The following is a 22,486-nucleotide window of genomic DNA, read 5'->3' as shown; positions in this document are numbered from 1 at the left end:
CTTGTGGCTGCCTGCATTCCATTATGATTTATTGAGGTTCCACCAACACTAACTGCCTCTTCTACCATAGATTTCTCCCTGTTTGATTGACACCATGACGTTTACTGTTGATTTTGTTTAGGTATCAAATCTCATTGTAACTGCACGGGAAATATGTCAGTGTGTGGTCATGTTGTCTCCGTTCAGCCAGTTATCTGTGGGATAAGAAAAATAGACCACCAAACAACAAAATGGGTCCAGAAATGCAAGATACACCACCAAGAGCTGATTTTAGTGTTAAAGTGTTACTTAGGTTGTATTTTTGTATACTGTATTCAGAATAGTTAAGTTCTGTAGGTACATTTTACATCATCAGTTTACTGAAAATGCTAGGATGTTACCTGTATTTGTCGGAATAAACTGTATTCTATACTTCTAATAGTATGTGCGATGTAATACGTGATGGTAGAATTCGAAAATCAGAGTAAACGGGAACAATAGGGGACTTATTTTCACTGTCCAGGTAAACAAAAGTGAAAATGATCTTTCCCTAAATTTATATACCGTTCGTATTTCTGTAAAATATATATTGGCAGTTCATAATAGCAAAATGAATGAAAAATAGAATCACAAACATTATTCATTGATTGTGTGAATACTTTTTAGTATATGACTTATTTATTTTTACAACTCTGAAAAAGTTTCAATTGACTCTTGTTGCATTGTATTCATAGCCCTCATAACTAAACTGAAAACAAACAAAAACTTATTTATGAGGCTGCTAAGTCTCTCCATTCATCCATCTTGCCAATACATGAATGGGACCTGATGTGGAGTGGTCAGCCTTCTGCTCTGCCAGCCTACAGGCTCGGTGCTGCCAGCTCTATGTGGAGTGGTCATCCTTCCGCTCTGCCAGCCTACAGGCTCAGTGCTGCCAGCTCTATGTGGAGTGGTCAGCCTTCTGCTCTGCCAGCCTACAGGCTCGGTGCTGCCAGCTCTATGTGGAGTGGTCATCCTTCCGCTCTGCCAGCCTACAGGCTCGGTGCTGCCAGCTGTATGTGGAGTGGTCATCCTTCTGCTCTGCCAGCCTACAGGCTCGGTGCTGCCAGCTCTATGTGGAGTGGTCATCCTTCTGCTCTCCCAGCCTACAGGCTCGGTGCTGCCAGCTCTACAGTATGTGGAGTGGTCATCCTTCTGCTCTGCCAGCCTACAGGCTCGGTGCTGCCAGCTCTATGTGGAGTGGTCATCCTTCTGCTCTCCCAGCCTACAGGCTCGGTGCTGCCAGCTCTATGTGGAGTGGTCAGCCTTCTGCTCACCCAGCCTACAGGCTCGGTGCTGCCAGCTCTATGTGGAGTGGTCATCCTTCTGCTCTGCCAGCCTACAGGCTCGGTGCTGCCAGCTCTACAGTATGTGGAGTGGTCATCCTTCTGCTCTCCAGCCTACAGGCTCGGTGCTACCAGCTCTATGTGGAGTGGTCATCCTTCTGCTCTGCCAGCCTACAGGCTCGGTGCTGCCAGCTCTATGTGGAGTGGTCATCCTTCTGCTCTCCCAGCCTACAGGCTCTGTGCTGCCAGCTCTATGTGGAGTGGTCATCCTTCTGCTCTGCCAGCCTACAGGCTCGGTGCTGCCAGCTCTATGTGGAGTGGTCAGCCTTCTGCTCGCCCAGCCTACAGGCTCTGTGTTGCCAGCTCTATGTGGAGTGGTCATCCTTCTGCTCTCCAGCCTACAGGCTCGGTGCTACCAGCTCTATGTGGAGTGGTCATCCTTCTGCTCTGCCAGCCTACAGGCTCGGTGCTGCCAGCTCTACAGTATGTGGAGTGGTCAGCCTTCTGCTCTGCCAGCCTACAGGCTCGGTGCTACCAGCTGTATGTGGAGTGGTCATCCTTCTGCTCTGCCAGCCTACAGGCTCGGTGCTACCAGCTGTATGTGGAGTGGTCATCCTTCTGCTCTCCAGCCTACAGGCTCGGTGCTGCCAGCTCTACAGTATGTGGAGTGGTCATCCTTCTGCTCTCCAGCCTACAGGCTCGGTGCTACCAGCTCTATGTGGAGTGGTCATCCTTCTGCTCTCCAGCCTACAGGCTCGGTGCTACCAGCTCTATGTGGAGTGGTCAGCCTTCTGCTCTGCCAGCCTACAGGCTCGGTGCTACCAGCTGTATGTGGAGTGGTCAGCCTTCTGCTCTGCCAGCCTACAGGCTCGGTGCTGCCAGCTCTACAGTATGTGGAGTGGTCATCCTTCTGCTCTGCCAGCCTAATCATGGGTTCTTCTAAAAATGAGCCATCTTGATCTGCTTTACTTGGAAATTGGCAAAGATTTGTACAAAAAGCACTAAAGTGAATCTTCATTTTCAACCCAAGGAAACGTATTTCCTTCATAAAAGAAAGAGCATTTTACTTTTTGCTTTGCAATTCCAAGTCTACTTGTGAGTGACTCTGAGGTGGGGTCCAGTTTGATTGGTAAGAAAAAGCACAGTGAGAGGAGAGTGGGCAATTGGCACAGCAGCAGAGTATGAACAATATTACTGATATCTATATTTAAGCAATATAGCATGAGAGCAAGTGTGTTGTGGCGAATATATCCCGCTGATAAGCTGTTATCCCACTCGGCCTGCGGCCTCGTGGGATAACAGCTTATCAGCGGGATATACTGTATTCCACAACACCACGCAGCTCGAGTGCTATATTGCTTTTATAAAACGGTTTCCAAGTATAATAATAATAATACTATAAGTCCGACTGGCATGGTATTCTGATAGAGTCAGTTGAAACACTACTGTAAGGCGGGACCGCAAGAACGTGTGGGTGATTTGATTGGATCGTTCTGGAGACTGAAGTTGACATTGGCCAATCCTGGCGCTTGCTGAGAAGCTGAGAGCTTTCTGGAAAGCCGACAGGCAGCTCGAGCGCAGCGCTGCATTCTCAGCGCTTGCTGAGAAGCTGAGTGCTTTCTGCAAAGCCCGACACCAACTAACGTTACGGGGTTAAATGCGGGGTTAAATGCGGGGTTAACAGCCTTTTTTTTGCAAAGAAGACATTAGCCCGCATTTATTCTTGTACAAAACATAATTTTCTGCGAAGTATTAGTAAAGTTAAGCTTAATTTATACTTATTAGAAAGTGTCGCTCAGCACATGGTCGCAGACGAAAAATAAAGTGTCGCTCATGTTGCTGCATTTATACTTCTCTCCGCGGCGCAACGGTCACGTGACGCTAGAGACAGAGGGAGGCAGAGAACTAGTGCAGACAGCCAGGAGAGGGAACGCTGTCAGTGAACCCACGTCGGAGGCAAGATGTAACTGCAGCCGCATATAACGACACACAACCACACAATCACCTCCTCTCTCTCTGGGAAGTTGGTCACGGTGTTCTTTGTGATTTTCACGAAGTCATACATCAAGGACATGCTGATAAAAATACCGGGGACACGCTCATTAATTTCATTTCAGCGAAAACTAAAACAAGGAAGTCGCGCGTGCCCGTCTATAGCCAATCAGACTTGCATTATGTGACGTAGTCAGCGACACTAGACATTTCACCAGGTAGCAGACACTGCTCGCCGACACTTGAAAGTGTCGACTCAAGTCCTCATTTCTGTCGGCGACCGTTTCAAAAGTGTCGGCAGACGAAACATAAATTGGGCTTTATAAGCGAAGATCGATTCACAAGGATCTGACAGCTGTCTCCGCCATTTGTTTTTTTTGAGGTAACCAAAGGCTTTTAGTAAGAGAGTTGCCATGGCAACCAATAACCCATGGCCATGGGTTATTGGAGTGGGTTATTGGATTTATACAATGGCTGTGAACCAATCAGATTGCTTGATTTGAGAGAGCCGTTTTATAAATAACCATAACCCAATACTAATCCAGTCAATATCCGTGTTGCTACAGTGTCACGTAAATTGCCGAGTCTGATAGTCACAGTAAGGACATAATCGTTGTTACAGTAGGATAAGCAGTTAACGCGCATTACCTGTAACGATCGTATGCTTTGATGTAGCATCCGTGAGAAGAGCATCCCCACATTTTGTAATCTATTCTGTGTGCTCATCTTCTAAAACCGAAGGGGCTTATTCAGCATTTCAAAGTGTCAACTCAGCATGTATTCTCTCAAGCATTCTCAGCACAGCCTGAGATTTCAGATGAGCAGCAGTAGTGTCACATCCACTCATACTTAGATTTTTTTTTTCTTTTTCTCCGTTTCACAATCTCCATCACTCACGCTTCATTAGGCTATTACTGTATTGGCTAGCCTGTCGGAGCGTCTATTTACCATACGCTTCACAATATGTCTTTGACGAACAGCAGTGAGGGGATGTGCTCTTTGTGCCATCAAGTTCAGTTTTACTTTCATGTGTATAAAAATGCCGTTTTCAAGGACTTTGCATGTTAGAGATGTGATTTAATATCCCACACCAGCCAATGGCAACAGTCCCTGATACCTCTCCATTCACTCCTATCCTGCCAGATACTTAGTTACAAACTTCACTTGGATGATGTGACTCAGTGTGGCGCTGTGCCATTCTTTCTTCAGCTCAAAGTCCCCCGAGGCCTTTAAAATCCCACTCGGATGTCAGCACACTGGTGTCCTCCGCGATCAAACGGCCTGCGAGTAGTGGCCACGAAGCTCCCGGGCTGCTCTGGTCTGATGTTGGGCCAGTTAGCGCCTCCTCCACTCTACCAGGCCATCTGCCAGTGTTAATGAGAGTTGGGATGATGCTGTCTCTGTCCCTGGCCAGGCTCTCTCCTGAATGTTGGATGGGCCAACTTGGAGCGCACCGATTTAATTTGACTATGAGTGAAGTTTGTTGTACGCCGTCTTTCTCTGACCAGTCTGACATCATCCTTTTTCAGTACCTCTCTCGCAAGACATCCTCTCATTCCTCTCTGTCTCCCTCTGTTATTGAGATGTGATATAGCATTTTGAGGAACATAACCAAATTGATTTTCCAACTTGTTTCACACATGATTTGCGATGGCGGTTTTCATCTTTCATCTGTTTTTCTCCACAGTAAGCCCAAATGTACGAGAAAACAGACTAGTTACAACCCAAGTCATTTTCTGAGCTGAAAACGAACATGAACAAACGGACTCAGCGTTCAAGTAATGGAAGCACTTGAACTTAGTCATAAAAGTCATGGAAAAGCCATGGAATTTGACATCAAGGGCATGGTAGAAACCCTCCTAATTTCATGTCATCTATTCACATCATTCATAAGACCTTAGAAATGAGTCATAAAGCTTCCAGTATTTCCTTTTTAACCCCTCTCTCTCTCCTTCTCTCTGCAGGAGACTGGGACTGCTATCCTCTAGATCCTGCAGTGTGGCATGTAAGTTTCAGCCAAACTTGACAGAATCAGGTTGACACACTAACAACAACAACAACACACACATACACGAACACACATGCACATGCGCACACACACATGTACACGTGTGCACTCACTCACACACGCACATGCGCACTCACGCACGCACGCACATGCACGCACACACACACACACACACACACACACACACACACACACACACACACACACACACAGTACGTCATCTATATATTCATATTACAGATTAAGTTGTTTAATAGCACAGATTATTCTGTTGATCAGATTATTGTCTGGACTATATTTCTGATCTTTTTTTAATCCATATTACTAGCACTGCTACTACAGTACTAATATAACCACTCCTACTACTGCTACTACTACTATGACTACTAATAGTACCACTACTGCACTACTACTACTAGTGTGTAACCAGAGTTATGTAGTCCCCTGCAGCTGGGAATCAAACTCAGAACCTCGAGTGGACGCTCTAGTGAGGAGGCTAAAGCCCACAGGCTCCAGCGTCTGTCGCTAGACCATCTCTTGAGGTCTCATGGCTACTGTTACACTTGTAGTAATAATAATAATAATAATAATAATAATAATAATAATAATAACACTACTATAAGCCCACGTTCACACTGCAGTCTGCGATGGAACTAGCCAGCAATGTTGGGAGGGTTACTTTTAAAATGTATTCCACTGCAGAATACTGAATACATGTTTGTAACGCATACACGGAATACTTCAGAATCATCTCGCTGAGCCCATTGGGTCACTCTGAATGTAGTTAACATGAGTTAGGAATGACCTTCAGAGAAAAGGTTATGCAAACACAAATGTGGTATGTTTTGTCCTCCAACTGATACTGTTGAAAGAAAAATGGAATCCACCAGAGAAGTCTTCAGTTTCGCCAGTAACTGTATTCAGAATACCACCAATTTAAACTGTAACTGTAAGGGAATACAGTTGTTCATATTTTGTATTTTAATAAATACTGTATTCTTAATACATGTATGACATGTATGTCATACATGTTACTCCCCAACCCTGCTAGTCAGTGGAGGGACAGTGAGGTTTTCGTCCTCCTAAGTATTTGGGGTGACGTGGAGTGTGCGAGGCATGCTAGAAATGAGCGCACAATATTTCTAGTACTGTAATAATGAAAGTGCAGTCAAATAAAAGGGATTAAAACAATAATGTTCACAAACAATCAGCTATAATAAAGGTGGGATTTGCACTGCTCCATTAAATCCTGCATAGTGCAGAAGTAGCAAAAAGCTATGTAACATGAACATGGAATGACTTTGCCAAATCGTTTGAGATCAATGTTATCTTTTGCACATGGTCCCTGACAAATAAACTTAATACAGTAAACTAAACTAAACATTATCACGAGAACACAGATTCATAACATTCTGGGCCCTATTTTGCACCCGGTGCAGGGCGCAAGACGTTGCTAGTTTCTAGCACTCACAATCTACTTCCCCCCCATTTTAATTAGCACTGGGTCAGTACATCGGATGCATTTTAATTAGCACTGGGTCAGTACATTAGCACTGGGTCAGTACATCGGATGCATTTCAGTAACCCAGTGGTAATTCAAACGAAAATGGGTGATTTTGAGTGCTAGCAACTAGCAACGACAATGCCTTGCACCACGCGCAAAATAGGGTCTATTACTGTACTTTCCTTTTCCCTTGTTTGCTATTTCTCTTTTCACTCTCTTATGCTCTCTCAATTCCATTCCTCTGCCACTCTCTCTGCTGCATTTTCTACTCTCTCATGTTCACCCTGTCCTCCCTGTCTCCTCTCTGTGTAGCATCCAGTCACGTGGCAGCCATCCAAAGAGGGGGATCACCTGATTGGACGCATCACGCTGAGCAAGAGGTCGGCCATGCCCCGTGAGGCAGGCTCCCTTCTGGGCCTAAAGGTGAGCAGCGAATCACCCAGTTAGCGACCTGGGTCAAAGCGAACTTGTAAATAATTTGTTAGCGTTTGTTTGATCCTTTGTGGAGTACCAGATGAGTGGAGCTTATATAGAGAACATGCCAGACAGATCAGTGTTATTTAGCAAGAAGAAACGGTTGCTAGATCGACTTTCATACTCGCCGTGCCTCAGACTCAGTTCTCAGACTATATATCCGCTTCGCTCAACTAGAGACTGAGAACTTTCTTCCAGCTTTCGTTGTTAAAACTGATTGGAAACAATTTGAGAGTTAAAAGAAAACGCATCGCAGACGCAGAACCAATAGGGTAGCCCTTCGTGCAGAAGAGGCGGTGACATGCAGAAGTCGTGTGCTTGTAAATGGATAAAACGCAATCAAATAATGTAACGTTGCTCGCGGCGACATCCATTGTCAGTGTTTTAAAAAGGTCTCTCCATATTACAAAGTGATTCACCGTATCTCCAGTTTGTTTCACTACGGAGGATAATGTGGCAGAACGTCATTTCCGGTAACTTGACAAAGTGTCGTAGGTTTGTTAGCGGCCGTTCTTTTTGGCAATCCGCACCCATCCAGCAAAAACAAACCTTACAGTAAGCATTATGTACAAACACAATCACGCCCAGGTTTACTTGATTCTGAAGTCAACAGCACTTTGCCTCTAATAATGTTTTGCACTTCCTGTATACGCTGTGGTGTAATGAGTAAAGAAATTAAAAAGTTGAAGAGTGCATGGGTGACAGGGATGGTGTTGTATTGTGGACAAAAAAACATTATGCTGTTTGAGTATTGCACAACTGTTTGGCAAAGCAGCAAACAGGCTAGTGGCTACATTATTGTCTGTTGAGCAATTACTCTCTTGTAGAGAACATGAAAGTGCTCTTGAACCCCCCAACATGCACTTTTGTTCCTCTCCATTCCCCATTTGTGTGCTTACGTGTGTTTGAATCTCACAAGAGCCAAAAGGTCAGTCTGTGCTCAACTAAGATCCGGCACCCTCCCCATGGCACTAGAGACAGGCAGATTCAACGTAGTCCCAGAAGAGGACAGGCTGTGTTTAGTTTGTGACCTTGGGGAAATAGAAAATGAAATCCATTTTGTATTTTACTGCCCCCTGTATGACGACCTAACTAAAACTCTACCAATACTCTTTTTGAAAAAATGTTTGGTGCTCACCCTGAGGCCTTTTGGGTTCTGGATGAGGCCAGACTTGAATTATTCTTTAGAAAGGGAGCTTTTGATATCGCCCAGTTTATTAGCAAAGCTTGGCAGAGAAGAAAGAATATGTTATTTGTATAATGTATGTATTGATGTTGCACCTCAGGTTATGGCACCTTTTGTTGTTGTTTCTTTTGTTTGGAAACATGAAATCTGGAATCTGTACTTATGTGTATGAACTCTACTGATGTTTACTTGTGCTGTCGTGTCTCATAAGCTCATATGGGGCCCCATTTGGTGTGTGACACGGAAATAAAATCAATCAATCAATCAATCAAAAATGTGCAGGTGGTAGGAGGGAAAATGACAGCGACAGGGAGACTCGGGGCCTTCATCACCAAAGTCAAGAAAGGAAGCCTGGCCGATGTTGTGGGACACCTACGAGCAGGTGGGCTGCATGGAAGAGAGGATGTGGATGAATGGATGGATGGATGGATGAGTGAGTTGAATTATGCTATATTATTTTCAAACATTAGCCTTATGGGTTCTTGTTTGGAAACTGGTCCACCAAGCTACAGTTTGCTATTCACATCTGCCATTTTGGCCTTCGATAGCAGATATATAATGTGAGAGATGCAGTTGTTCCAAAAGGCCTCGGGCAGGATCATCATTCTGTGTGTCGGCCATCTTGATTTCAAGGTGATGAGGTACTGCAGTGGAACGGGAAGTCGTTGCCGGGAGCAACCAAGAAAGAAGTGTACAACATCATCCTGGAATCCAAGGCTGAGCCTCAAGTGGAAATTGTTGTTTCCAGACCTATAGGGTAAGACTTGTGTTTTTTATACCATGCGACAATTGGTTGACGTGAGTCTCGTACTCAGTCATTTGTCAAGAGTCGAATATATACTGAAGTCTTGTTTGTGTTTGTATATTACAAATATATTAATGTATATAAATATATATGTATATGTACATTATATATGTGTGTGTGTGTGTGTATATACACACACATATGTACATACAGTATATGTGTATATACTGTGTATGTGTATATATACACACACAAGCAAAGCAATCACAATCTCTCTCTCTCTCTCTCTCTCTATATATATATATATTAGGGGTGTCACGATACACTCAGTTCACGATACGATACGTATCACGATACTGGGTTCACGATAACGATACGATACGATACGATTTTAACAATATTTTTTTAAACTTGAATAATGACAATATATGACTGGAAAAGTAGTATTTTATTTGAAATGCACAAATACAAAACATGCTGTTGTGGGAAATTGTTATTACAATAACAACTAGAAAAAACATGAGATTGGAGATAAGGCTTATCTTGAAATAGAATGAGTTACACCGTCACTTAGATTTACTTTGAACTAAAAGGTTTCTCAGCAGTATAAATTCTCATTATGCATCTTCAGTTTTTCTTCAAACTCAAACAACAAGACTTTTCTTAGTCTATTTTTTATGCATCTTCAGTTTTTCCTGTCAAGTAAACAGTTTTGCCAGAAACTCAATTGAATGGTTTCTCTCCTGTATAACTTCTCATGTGTCTCTTCAGAGACTTGTTCAACTGAACTACTTTCCACACATTGAACTTCAACAAACAAAGACGTTTCTTTGTCTACTTTTGAAAAAAAAAAAAAAAAAAAAAAAAAAAAATTTTTTCACGATATGAGATTTCATCTCAACGATACATATCGTGACGTTTTACTATCGCGAAATTTCGTGGGACGATATATTGTGACACCCCTAATATATATATATATATATATATATATATAGATATATATATATATATATACATATACATATATATACATACATATATATAATACATTTATATAAAAGGATGATCACTTAGTTCAGTCTTGACTTTATTCGAATGATTCTCTCTCCTATTTCACAGAGACACCCCAAGAATCCCAGAGTCATCCCACCCTCCTTTAGAATCTAGTAAGTGTATAATATGATGGGCTGCATTTTTTGTGTGTCAATTTACTGTTATTATCAGTGTTTATGGTAGCTTTAGGGGAGATATTAGAGATAAAAAAAAAATACATACACTGTATTTCTGGAACTGGTTTTGTTTTTGCCAGACCAACATCATGCAGTTGCAAGTTGCTTTTTCCAGGTCGATGCATTTCAGGACCAGTAGCTACTATTGTGCGTTTTCCATCCCTCAGCTGGCTCCAGCTCATTTGAGTCTCAGAAGATGGACCGTCCTTCCATATCAGTGATGTCCCCTACCAGCCCTGGGACCCTCCGAGTCCTGCCCGTGATCCTGCCCGGACAGCTCTCTGTGAGTACCTGAAGGAGGCACGGTGGGCTAATATGAAGGATGGCTTTTTGGGTGAATAGATGGATAGATGGATATAAGAAGTTATCCATTTTGCAAAACAAAGCTGTACTACAATACACTGCCCCCCCCCCCTTTATATATCTTTTACAGGTGAAGCTGTGGTACGACAAAGTGGGCCATCAGCTGATCGTCAATGTCCTTCAAGCCATAGACCTGCCGCCCCGACTGGACGGACGACCTCGAAACCCCTACGTCAAGATGTACTTCCTGCCTGATAGGAGGTAAGAAGGCTGTATTGAACAGATCACTGTTTTTATTTTCCTTTAGGTCTATTTCACAGCAGACAGTGAATCAGTTATCGCTACATTAAAAGAGTAGTGGAATGTCCAACTAGCAACAAGTTATCAAGGGAATATGAATCTGTTTGATGTCATTGTTCTAACTTCCGGCATGCCGAATTCCAACATCTTTCCTCCACTAATTCTACCATAATGCTCTTTTGAAGGAACTGACTCTTGAGATAATGTTTAGAAACATGTTTCCTCCTTGTAATCTAACCTTTTCAAGCCTCTGTTCCAGTGATAAGAGTAAGCGGCGGACCAAGACGGTGAAGAAGAGCGCTGAGCCCAAATGGAACCAGACCTTCCTCTACTCCCATGTCCACCGGCGGGACTTCCGAGAGCGCATGCTGGAGATCACTGTCTGGGACCAGCCCAGGGTGCAGGAGGAAGAGAGCCACTTCCTGGGAGAGGTAGGACACACACACTTGGACCAAATAGTATATTACTGTATACATTCACTGATGGATTGCTTGAGTTTACTGATCATCAGTTTTAAAATCCGTCGCCTGGTTGTTGATATCTCAGAAGTAATGCGGCTATCCTCGCAGCTAAGCTACGGAGGGCTGTTTTTCCGGGCGTATCTCCTTAGCCCTGTTCGGAATCGGTCCCTATGACAGAAATAGTGGACTAGTGTGTCTTGTGTGCCATTTTTTTTATAGTGTCCAAATTCTCAACTGTTAATGAAGCCTGCGTTAGTTCATTCAAGACATGGAGGTCATAGGCTACGCCCCAGCTGTAACCGGCTGACAGCCACTGATTGGATCATCGTTTAAACATTCGCCAATCACAGCCATTCTCACAACAAGACGGTCCATTTAAAAATTGCCTCCTCTCTCACTCTGTTCTGCGCTTCACCTATGCTGACACTTCACACTGCGGCTGCTGGCAAAGCTTTGCCTCCACCACCCCAGCCTCCACCTTCTAGCTCAAGTCTGCATAGCTCAAAGGCTAATCATGGATTCTAGCTCAGAGTCTGCATGGCTCAAAATGTGAACATGTATCCATGTCTTGCTTAGGTTCCCTCTGTTACTCATTATGGCTTTTAAATTAATCTGGAATCTTGTATCCCTTGCCTTCAACGCCAAACATACTGTATTTCCATTTATGTAATAAAGGGTTAAATCTATGACGAGAGTGTTCTTGAATTAAATTTGATTCACTATTTAGTCCACTATAAAATACACACAATGCACAGTGATTTCTAGTGAACAGCGAATGTACCCTACATTTTCACCAGTATACCACAATGCAATGCGGTCGTCTTTACCAAAGGAGAAGAAGAAAGTTTTTAAGCAAGATGGCGCATCTTGTGATGCAATGATCTTCACTTCAGGGTGCGGGGAAAATCTGTGTAGTGTCCCAAACTCATTTGATCGTTCCCCATATAGTTCACTATATGATAAACACTACATGGGGAATAGGGAGTGAGTGAATGAGTGAACCATTCCGAACGTGGCTCTTGTGTATAGCACAGATGACGTGCGACTATACAGCAGGTGCTCATAGCACCTTGAACTGACTGGAGGGAGGCTTGAAGGACTACATTGCTTGGCGGAAGAATGATTATTTGTGATCAATATTGCATTTTGTTGTTGTTGTTCAAACCTTACCAGGTAGGCTATATGTACAGTAGTAAGCAATAAGCCCCACCAGGCTGTGATTTACAGTGATTTTACTCACTAAAGTCACTAAACCACGCACGGCCTCTTGGGGCGTCATAGTCGTGCTAACTGGACTATTTCTTAGTTTTAGCCTACTGGAATGGTTTTGACTTATGTGCCAGATGCGTGTGATTTGCCGCATTGGACAATACAATCACAGGCAAGTATTTGAAAGTAACTTTAGTATACTCCTCTGTCACTCTATCACTGAATTGTCCGTATATGCAGTAACCCCCCCCCCCATCTGGTACTCACAGCTAATGAATAAGAAGGATTTGCAATTTTTTTGAATTTCTCTCTTTAAACACAGACACCGTAATTGAAGCGGATCCACAGTAGATCCGCCACCCTGCTTCAGATCTGTTTCTCGTTCCTCCCTCAGATCCTGATCGAGCTGGAGACGGCTCTGCTGGATGACATGCCTCACTGGTATAAGCTCCAGACCCACGACGTGTCCTCTCTACCTCTGCCACAGCCGTCCCCCTACCTCCCACGCAGACACCTCCATGGAGACAGCCCCAGCAAGAAACTACAGAGTATGTCTGTGTGTGTGTGTGTGTGTGTGTGTGTGTGTGTGTGTGTGTGTGTGTGTGTGTGTGTGTGTGTGTGTGTGTGTGTGTGTATGTGTGTGTGTGTGTGCATGTGTGTGCGTGTGTGCGTATGTATGTGTGTGTGTGTGTGTGTGTGTGTGTATATAATACAATTTAATAATGTAAAAAAAGATGGAGAGAGTGACTGTGACGTCACCCATTGGTTTGTGGACTCCCGTTTTGAAGCCACGTCTTTGGCATTTTGGCCGCTGCCATCTTGATTTTTTTTAGCCAGAAGTGATGTATTTGTAGCCATATTTGGTCGAGAGGGGGTTTTCCAGAGCCGCAGCGTCGCCTGCTATTGGTCTGCGATCACCGAGCTGCGTGATCACTGGACAGGCGACTTGTCAATCATGCCCAAAACATAGCCTTTTATTATCGTCTATTTGACTAAACGGCCGCATTATATGAAAACTCACCCCCCGTACAGTTGTCATGAAAGGTGAAATTAGCTATATAGACAAAAAAGTTTTTTGAACCAGGCTGTAAACATGTTTATGCTGTGAAGTCGCCAACTTTAAGTCAGGCATTTTAACATGGGGGGAATGGGGCATGACTCCCTTTTGGAACCAGCCTCAAGTGGCCATTCAAGGAACTGTGTTTTTGGCATTGGCCTCAGTGCGACCAACCAAGACTGTCCCCTCAGTATATAGCCTATAAATGTGTGTGTGTGTCTGTGTGTGCATGCGTGTGGGTGTGTGTGTGTCTGTGTGTGTGCGTGCGTGTGCAGGCGTGCGTGCGTGCGTGTGCGCTCGTGCGTGCGTGTGCGCTCGTACGTGCGTGTGCGTGCGTGCGTGCATGTGCGCAGTTAAATCCCTGCATATAGGCCTAGGCTTGTTTGTGCACCTATGTTTGAGTATGTGTGTCTTTAGCCAGACCCCAGTACAGACTATGCTTTGCTGAACTTTCTAACTTTCTATGAACTTGTCTCTCTGTGTGGGAGACAGATCGCAACTGCAAACGGAACGTCTCAACCTTACCATGTACTGTGTGTGTGTGTGTGTGTGTGCGTGTGTGTGTGTGTGCGTGCGTGCGTGCGTGTGTGTGTGTGTGTCTGTGCGTGTGTGTGCGTGTGTGTGTGCGTGTGTGTGCGTGTGTGTGTGTGTGTGTGTGTGTGTGTATGTGTGTGTGTGTTGGCCAATGTGCAGGGTCTCATCGCATCATTGATACAGAGTATGAGGATGGTTTGATGGTAGTGACTGAAGGTGGGTGGGGGGCATGGTTACCGAACATCACCTTGTAGTAGCCTAGGTGTCCAGCACTGGGCGAGAGAGCAAAGGAAACACCTTTTCTCCCTCTCTTCCTGGCCTCAGCACCAACCTGCTTTCTATAATAAATTGCAATTTAAATTAAAAATTATTATTGTCTAAAAATTCTCTATCAGCTAAAAACAATAGTCCAGAAACTTTTGCAATTCATCACATCAAATTGGACTGCAGATTTTGAATGTCACTGTATTGTCCCAGCCTCATGCTGCCACACTTTCTCCTCCTCTGCTGGGCCATAGTAGAGTAGAGCCACTTGAAGCACCGGCTGCATGATCGAGTATGTGGAGTTCAGTTCACTGCCATGCCACTAACTCTCCTGCCATTCTCCTGCATGAGTCTCGTCTAGCCCACAAGTTGCTTACTTCAGTGGGAGCATACTGTGCATAATACAATGTGTTATTTAGGCTAATTGAACCACTATAACTGCTTTGTGGATGGCCTGTTTCTGCTTTGGCTAATCTTGTCTCAATAGAGATCAGACCTCTCTCAAATATTTGCAAAGAATGGTTGTTTTGGCCTATTTAAGTGCCGGATGGGTGGGGTTTGGGTCGCAGGTTCGCACCCCCGTGTTACCTCTGGCTTGGTCGGGCGTCCATACAGGCATGATTGGCTGTGTCTGCGGGTCGGAAGCCGGATTGAGGGTACATGTATGTGTCCTGGTCGCTGCACTAGTGTCTCCTCTGGTCGGTCGGGGCCCCTGGTCAGGGCGGAAGGGAACTGGTGGGAATAGCGTGATCCTCCCACGTGCTACGTCCTGCCGGTGAAGCTCCCCGCTGTCAGGTGAAAAGAAGCGGCTGCCAACTGCGCATGTGTTGGAGGAAGCATGGTGCTAGTCCACGGCTCTCCCCAGATCGGCAGAGGGGGTGGAGCAGCAACCGGGGCAGCAGGGGGAATTTGGCCAAGTAGAATCGGGGAGAAAATGGAAAATCAGAAAGAGAAGAAAAGAAAATCCCAGTCTCACACACCAGCAATGCACAATGTGGACGGTGTCTGGACTCTGGACACATTTCGTGTCTTAATTCCATCTGTACATCTGATGCAAGATTGCACATGTACTTTAATGTGGAGTGCCAACAATGCACATTTGATCACCCTGCATGTGAGCTGCAAATTGGTATATCTGTAAACTGCTAACCTGTAAATGTTTCAATCGCTTAAAGGGGATCAAAGTCCCACCTTTTCTCTTGTATTATCTGGTACTGCATGCAGCTTAAAACAAAGGCTAAGAATTGCAAATACTGCTTACCGCAGGTCTTGAGAGAGAGACATCGCCGAAACAGTCAGCTACTCAGGCTAGCTAACCTATTAGCTAGCTGGTCATTAGCCTCTGTAAAGCATCCTAATGTGATGCTCTACAGTCAGAGGGAGAATGCAGCAGGGATCTCAGACATCTACATCGGCTTGAGTAGACTAGAGCTGTAATGCTCGTTGCCGTGGCACTGCACCAACATGACCTGGACAGAGGGTTCACTCGGTGTGCCCACAACTGGTGAACCCCCCAACAGAGGACACCCACTAATGCCTGGATGTGTGTGTGTGCATGCTGGATGTGTGTGTGTGTGTGTGTGTGTGTGTGTGTGTGTGTGTGTGTGTGTGTGTGTGTGTGTGTGTGTGTGTGTGTGTGTGTGTGTGGAGTGCAGGTGCAGAGCGTAACTCCAGGGAGAGAGAGCGGAACAGCACCCTGGCTGTGCCTGAGCAGCAGCGGGCGGTCCAGCACCGCTCGCGCTCGGTGTCTCCTCACCGAGAAGACTCGTGCAGGGCCCGGTCAAGGCCCGCGCACGTGCCCATGCAGAGGTCAGCATCGTCCAACTGAAGGCTAATAGGTCGTTCCATTGCAACATCAGTGCACAGCAAATCCGCCATTTTGGCCTGAAGGAGACTACCGTAATGACGCCAGTAAATGGCCTTTGTTCTTCCCGGTCATGATGTGTCTCTCTGCCATGGATCTGTGCTGTTTCCCATTGGAAGAAGGAGGCGTCAGGCCAAAATGGCGGCAGCGCTGTTGTCAAAAAAGCATCGTCAGAGCTCCGTCTCTTGGCTTATACTCTTTGACATCATCCATACCTCTCAATCTTGCCATGTACCGTGTACCGTGTGTGTGTGTGTGTGTGTGTGTGTGTGTGTGTGTCTAAAAGCTTTCCCTTTCCCACAACAACACTTACACCATTTGAGATTGTATAATACTGTAATGCCATTTGTTCCTGCTTTTTCTGTTGGGTTCTAATGGAAGATTTTCCATATTTCTATCAAGCGGCCTATATTTCCCCCACTGTATAAACGATAGGGGAAGTGAGAAGCTAAATAATGTTATCAAGCTCCAGAGAAATATCATTATATGTCATTGACTGGTAGCCTAATATGTGTGACAGAAATGTCAGTTATTGTACAGGTGCCTTGTCTATACTTGACAATACACTATATAAATGCTAGTGACAATATCATGCTGACATTGACATCTCTGCTTCATAGATGGTTACTGTTGACTACTGTACCACATCAGTCCTCCTAACCAGAATCAAAATATGAATGCCATAACAATCATATCAGATCAAGTCAAAAGTGAGCGCAGTCATATTGAGTCACTGACTTGCTCAGAGATATCTTTCCCGGATTTAATTGTTTGCTAATGACAAATCGAGGCTCGCATCTATAGAAAAAGAATGAAAGACTCACATGCCTTGTGTGTCCCTTACTAGGGTTATTTTTCTGTTTTCTCTTCACTCTGCTCCACATCTGCATGTACATGTATATACACTAGGCATGTCACGTGCTACGCGTACTCGATTCCTAGGCTCGAACGCTGCATGGCCTCGCCCGCCCTGCACCTTGTCAAGCTGGCCCTGCAGCTCGCATACGCAGCTCGGGCCGATGCGCGTCCTCGCCCTGGCTGCTCCTTGATGGCATACTTCAGGGATGCTGGATTACCTGTCCTGGAGCTGGCAACATACTGTACAGCTGTCCATGGCTGAAGACGGGGGTCTCTGAAGCCAGACTCCCACTTCTTTCAACATTTATAGATAGATAGAGAGAGAGACAGAGAGAGAGAGAGAGATGTATATTTATGTGTTGTTCGAATACGTTCATGATATTGATTTTTGATTTAGGAGTCTGGATGAGATCCACCAGAACCGCCACCACTCCCACTCACCCTCACGGTACCATGAGCAGCCCCACTTGGAGCACCAGCGCTCCGGCGACTCGGACTACGAGTACTCTGAGGACAGGTAACCGGTTGCTGGGACCTCTGGGGATCTTCAGGGGGGTGGGGAGGGACTCTGGCTGGGAAGGTAAGGGTGTGTCATAGTAGTAATACTGAGAATAAAATATCTATTGAAATAGTACAAGATGCAAGCACACTGGATTCATATTCTCGCGGTGGTTCATTCAGCATTGTTTTGACCACAACTAGTTTTCATCAGACATGAATAAAGTTCCAAAATGTAGTTATGGGGCCTTGATTTCATCTTCAAAATGTAATATTTACTGACCCTACTGACTTGGTTGATAAATTATTATATTTTAAAAAGCTTCAATCTTGTTTCTGTTAAGCAGAGTGTGTGTATTGTGATACTATAGTACTAATTCTACTAATACTACTAACAGTCTAAAATAACAGTCATTGCAACATACTAAATTTGTTATGCCATTCTGTACTGTTGAATGCAGACTTTACTGAAATCTCAGAATCACGATTTCTTGGTTTCTCTCATTCATAACCCACTTGCTTGTCTGAGTTGCCATCCTCTTCTGTTGTGTTTTTTCGGGTTGTTTTTGATTGGTTCACCCATCGTCATGGCAATGACAGTGAGGTCCTGGAGGTGCACAGGTCTATCCGGGGCGGGAGTGCCGAGTGCCTGCACACAAACAGGTAAAAGAAAAGAGAAACGAAAAAGACAACTACAACTACAACAACCAGCAGTCAGCTTTATTTCATACTAGATGCCATTTTATCATCCTTTCCATCCTCACTATACTTTAACAACTCCATCTTAACACACTTATGATGTTGATATTTCCAGTGGATGGTGTGTTTATCGTAATGGATGCTTGTCGTTATAGCTGTTCTGACTCAGTATTTGGTGTATGTCTGCTTTTGTGCAACTGCATGGACAGAAAATTGAAAGTGTCACATCATTATTCAAACGCTCAACATCGAGGAGTTGTTGAGCACACACACATAAATCCATGTCAGACACAAAGCAAGGCATTCTCTATCTCCACTGTCTATCACTAAAACAACAACAACAACACCGCACTGATCATTCTGTGAGGGGATTAGTAAACCGTTCAGGGGCTGACCTCAAATATGGCAAATCTCTTTTGATGAATTTTACCTTGCATTTGACATGTTTACTCATAGTGGCTGTATATTTGTTCCCACTTTGTCCCCCTCCTTTCTTTGCGTGCATGGTCTACACTCGCACCACCAGCAGGGGCGTAGGTAGATACAGCAACACACTCCCCCCCAAAATGCCCCTGTTAGTAAACGGTATCCATAAAGACTTTTACAGGTAAGCTTACAGGCCTCCTTGCGTTTTCCTTTTCTGCTCCTACCCATTTTCCCCAGACTCATTCGTGGAGTTGGTGGGCCATTACGTTGAAGCGCAGCTCTCTCAACGCAATAAATGCCCATATATGTCTCAGTGAGCACTGTGCTGCTTGTGCTTGCTATGGTCTGACTGTATGCCAAGTTGCATTGTCTCTTTGCTGCCGCTTTGACTAACCAAATGACATGTGCCGTCACCCCCCCCATATCGTGCGTTCCTTTAACACGCCAATGTTGATCCTGGCACCATGATTTGTACCAAATCACATCAGAGTATAGTGATATGTTAGCATTCTCTTTCTCTCCTCTCATTAGAGACATTAGATTCCCCCCCCCCCCCCCCCCTCGAGTACTATTAAACCAGTATTACAAAGACATCATCATCATCATCAGCCAGATTTTCTGTAATGCCCCATTCCTCATCTGCATAACCTGGATAGATAGACCAAACCTTGTATTTCACTAGATTGTGCTCTGTTCCTTTCTAATCCATTTTTTTTTAATGTTTAAATAGATCTAGGACGGTGTCCCCGCCACGTGCCGTCTCAAAGGCTTTAGATCTTTAGATTGTGTTATATAATCAGAATCACATGTAATCTCCCTATATACGTCCAGCTGTAGTGTGTGGGGTCAATCTATTCTACAGGGAGGGGGGGGGGGGGTATCTCTATACCATTACATAATGAATTTCTCTCTCTGAGGTCACAGACAGGATGCTGTACATCTGATGCGTTCATTTAGTGATTTAAACTATGTGGTTGTGGTCCAGCAATCACAAGCATCATGCAATCAGACACATTTCTAATCTACATGTAAGGTGCAAAGGAAGAGTGAGACGTGTCTTACCTTTTCTACAGTTTAATGGAAATCCTCCCTTGTGATTGTACATTCACTTAAAGGCTAGTTTGCAAATTAAAAGAGTTGATTTTCTTTTTTCTTTTTATTTTGTACATAGTTGCCCAGGGGAAAACTTGTTTTATATTTCTTTATTTCTTCTTTTTAATCTCCCTTCATCACTTGCACGAAGTCTACTCAGTTTCAGTTTCCCCATCTTTTTTTGGGTCTCTGCTTATTTCTGTTATTTGCATGTGTCATTGTTTGTTTTCCTTTGCCTTCCTGCACGCGGGGTCCTTCCCGCCTGGCATGGGCGGGGCTCTGGGCCTGTAGCTCCACCCTCCCTGCGTGCCTAAAGAGCAAGCCACCCCGCAGGCAGGAAGGGGGCAGCACCATGCCCCGTAGCGTCCTTACACACCGCGTGCTCAGGTTCACTGATGAGGTCACGGTTAGGTAAGATGTAATAACCGACACGCCCACTTCACACCCCAGCACCATCCCAGCACCCCTCCCCCCACCCCACCTCCCACCTCCCAGCAGATCTACACCCACCATGAAACAGGCATCATCTCCTCCCCCGCCCCGCCCCGCCCCGCCCCACCCCACCAAAACCCTTTCCTTTCTTTGCGGGTGATAATGCGTAGCAGAGGCTTACTTAAACATGTACTGGCAAATGCATTAAGCAAACGCTAAACTCCTAATGCCATTCGTGCCAGGCATTTGGCCTGCAAACTTTATAATGCAATGTCATGCGATGGCCGGTGAGCCAGCCATCTGTTTGTTATGACATTGAACTGTAACTGTTGTCACAAAACAACATGACATGACAAATGACAAACAGCTGCCAGGCAGCATGTAACAGTCACAAATGCCTAGATCAGGGGTGGCCAAACTATGGCCCGCGGGCCAACTGCGGCCCGCTGCCCGTTTTTAAGTGGCCCGCCATGAATTAAAAAAAAAAAAAATAGCTAAAAACGTTTTTACGTTTTTCTGTTTTAAAGTTTAAAACAGAAAACGAAAAAACGAAAACGGGAAAAAAACGGAAAAACAAAAAAAGAAAGAAAAAGAAACGGAAAAACAAAAACAAAAAAACTGATTCCCCCCATTTTTTCAATTTAAAACCATTGAAAATGGGTTATACTTGAGTACCCTGACCTGGTCTATTTATTTTTAAACATTTTTAATACTGAATGAATGTTTAATACTAATGTTATGTTAAATTATCTCTGTCTTAACTGTTGGCACAGGAAAAGAAAATTTGAAAACATATATTTATTTAGGTAGAAATTAAATTTTTGATGGCACAAGGGTTTTCTGGTCCAATTTTTTTTGCCGCGAAAACTGCCGCGTTTAATATTGTTTGGCCCACATTTTTCTGTATGCGGCCCACAACCAAAAAAGTTTGGCCACCCCTGGCCCTAGATCAATGCCTAGACCAAACCTGTTACAAGCACCACACACAGCCGAGAGACTGTGAATTTTGTCAGCACGGAAAACAAAAGCAGGGTTACTCTTCTCCTCTCATGTTGGTACTGTACTGTACACACTCATTCACACACTTACAAGCGGCCCCCCTCTTCCACTACGACCTGGTTCCCATGGCAACTCACCAACCTTCCATTTGAGTGGACTTGCACTGTTGGACTGACTATGATAAATGAAGTTAGCATCAGCTCTAATGATACTGCTAGGGCAATAAAAAAGGAATAAACATAAATATAAACATATAAAAATGAATAAATCAATCAATTGAACATAATATTTCTTTGAACAATCATTTTCTGCATTATGCCATGTTAATTAAACAGAATTTAAAGTATTTAGAGACGGAAACACTAGGTGCTGGGGTTTCATTTGTAAACAGCCTCTCATAGCCAATCGAGGTTGGTCCTGCTACATTAGTTAACCCTTTATTGGCTGTTTTTGAGACTTTTTTTTACAAGAATTGATCATTTCTATTGGGTGGGAAAAAAGAAGAAGAAGAAGAAGGAAAAAAAAGAATATATATATATGCCGTGACTAGTCGAGTCAATGACCACTAATATACAGTAGCTGTGAATGCCCTAGTTACTACACTGTCTGATGGCCTTATTTGTTCTCTCTGTCTCTCCCTCCCTCTCCCTCTCCTCTCTTTAATACCTCCAATTATCCTCCTTTTCTGCCTTTACCTGAATCTTCTGTCTCTCTGTATATCTGTCTATCTCTCTCTCTCTCTCTCTGTCTCTGTCTGTCTCTCTCTCTGTGTGTCTCTGTCTGTCTCTCTCTCTCTATGTGTCTCTCTCTCTGTCTCTCTCTCTTCCTGTGTCTGTCTCTCTCTCTCTATCTGACTCTATCTCCCTCTCCCTGCTGCCATGTTGTGGACGGTGCAGCGACCTGCAGCCATCGTTGGACAGAGTGAGAAGTGCCAGTACCACCTGTCTGAGACCCGACACCAACTTCCACTTCCCTGACAGAGACAGGTACATCTAATACACACACGTGTGCCTGCACACAGACACACATCCACACACACATTATTAAT

General features: G+C 44.4%; 1 protein-coding gene across 2 annotated transcripts in view; it reads left to right on the top strand.

Moving 5' to 3' along the window:
* Positions 1–22,486, top strand: part of rims1b (regulating synaptic membrane exocytosis 1b) — a gene marked incomplete at both ends in the record, with an annotated part of 93,772 nt that overhangs the window by 55,307 nt on the left and 15,979 nt on the right. Inside the window, 15 exons of one of the 2 annotated variants that reach the window (XM_083655493.1) lie at positions 5,261–5,301; positions 7,121–7,231; positions 8,751–8,850; positions 9,102–9,225; positions 10,333–10,379; positions 10,610–10,725; positions 10,876–11,006; positions 11,305–11,476; positions 13,110–13,263; positions 14,466–14,522; positions 16,226–16,379; positions 17,690–17,809; positions 18,391–18,453; positions 20,299–20,418; positions 22,335–22,424. In XM_083655493.1, the coding sequence (XP_083511619.1) occupies positions 5,261–5,301; positions 7,121–7,231; positions 8,751–8,850; positions 9,102–9,225; positions 10,333–10,379; positions 10,610–10,725; positions 10,876–11,006; positions 11,305–11,476; positions 13,110–13,263; positions 14,466–14,522; positions 16,226–16,379; positions 17,690–17,809; positions 18,391–18,453; positions 20,299–20,418; positions 22,335–22,424 (1,600 nt within the window). The remainder of the gene's footprint in view (positions 1–5,260; positions 5,302–7,120; positions 7,232–8,750; positions 8,851–9,101; positions 9,226–10,332; positions 10,380–10,609; positions 10,726–10,875; positions 11,007–11,304; positions 11,477–13,109; positions 13,264–14,465; positions 14,523–16,225; positions 16,380–17,689; positions 17,810–18,390; positions 18,454–20,298; positions 20,419–22,334; positions 22,425–22,486) is intronic. The other variant, XM_083655494.1, reaches the window with a different exon arrangement.

This window comes from Poromitra crassiceps (assembly GCF_964638095.1).
Source record: "Poromitra crassiceps genome assembly, chromosome: 19".
Lineage (NCBI taxonomy): Eukaryota > Metazoa > Chordata > Actinopteri > Beryciformes > Melamphaidae > Poromitra > Poromitra crassiceps.
Note: the sequence above shows the minus strand (reverse complement) of the source record. Positions and strands in the feature narration are given on the sequence as shown.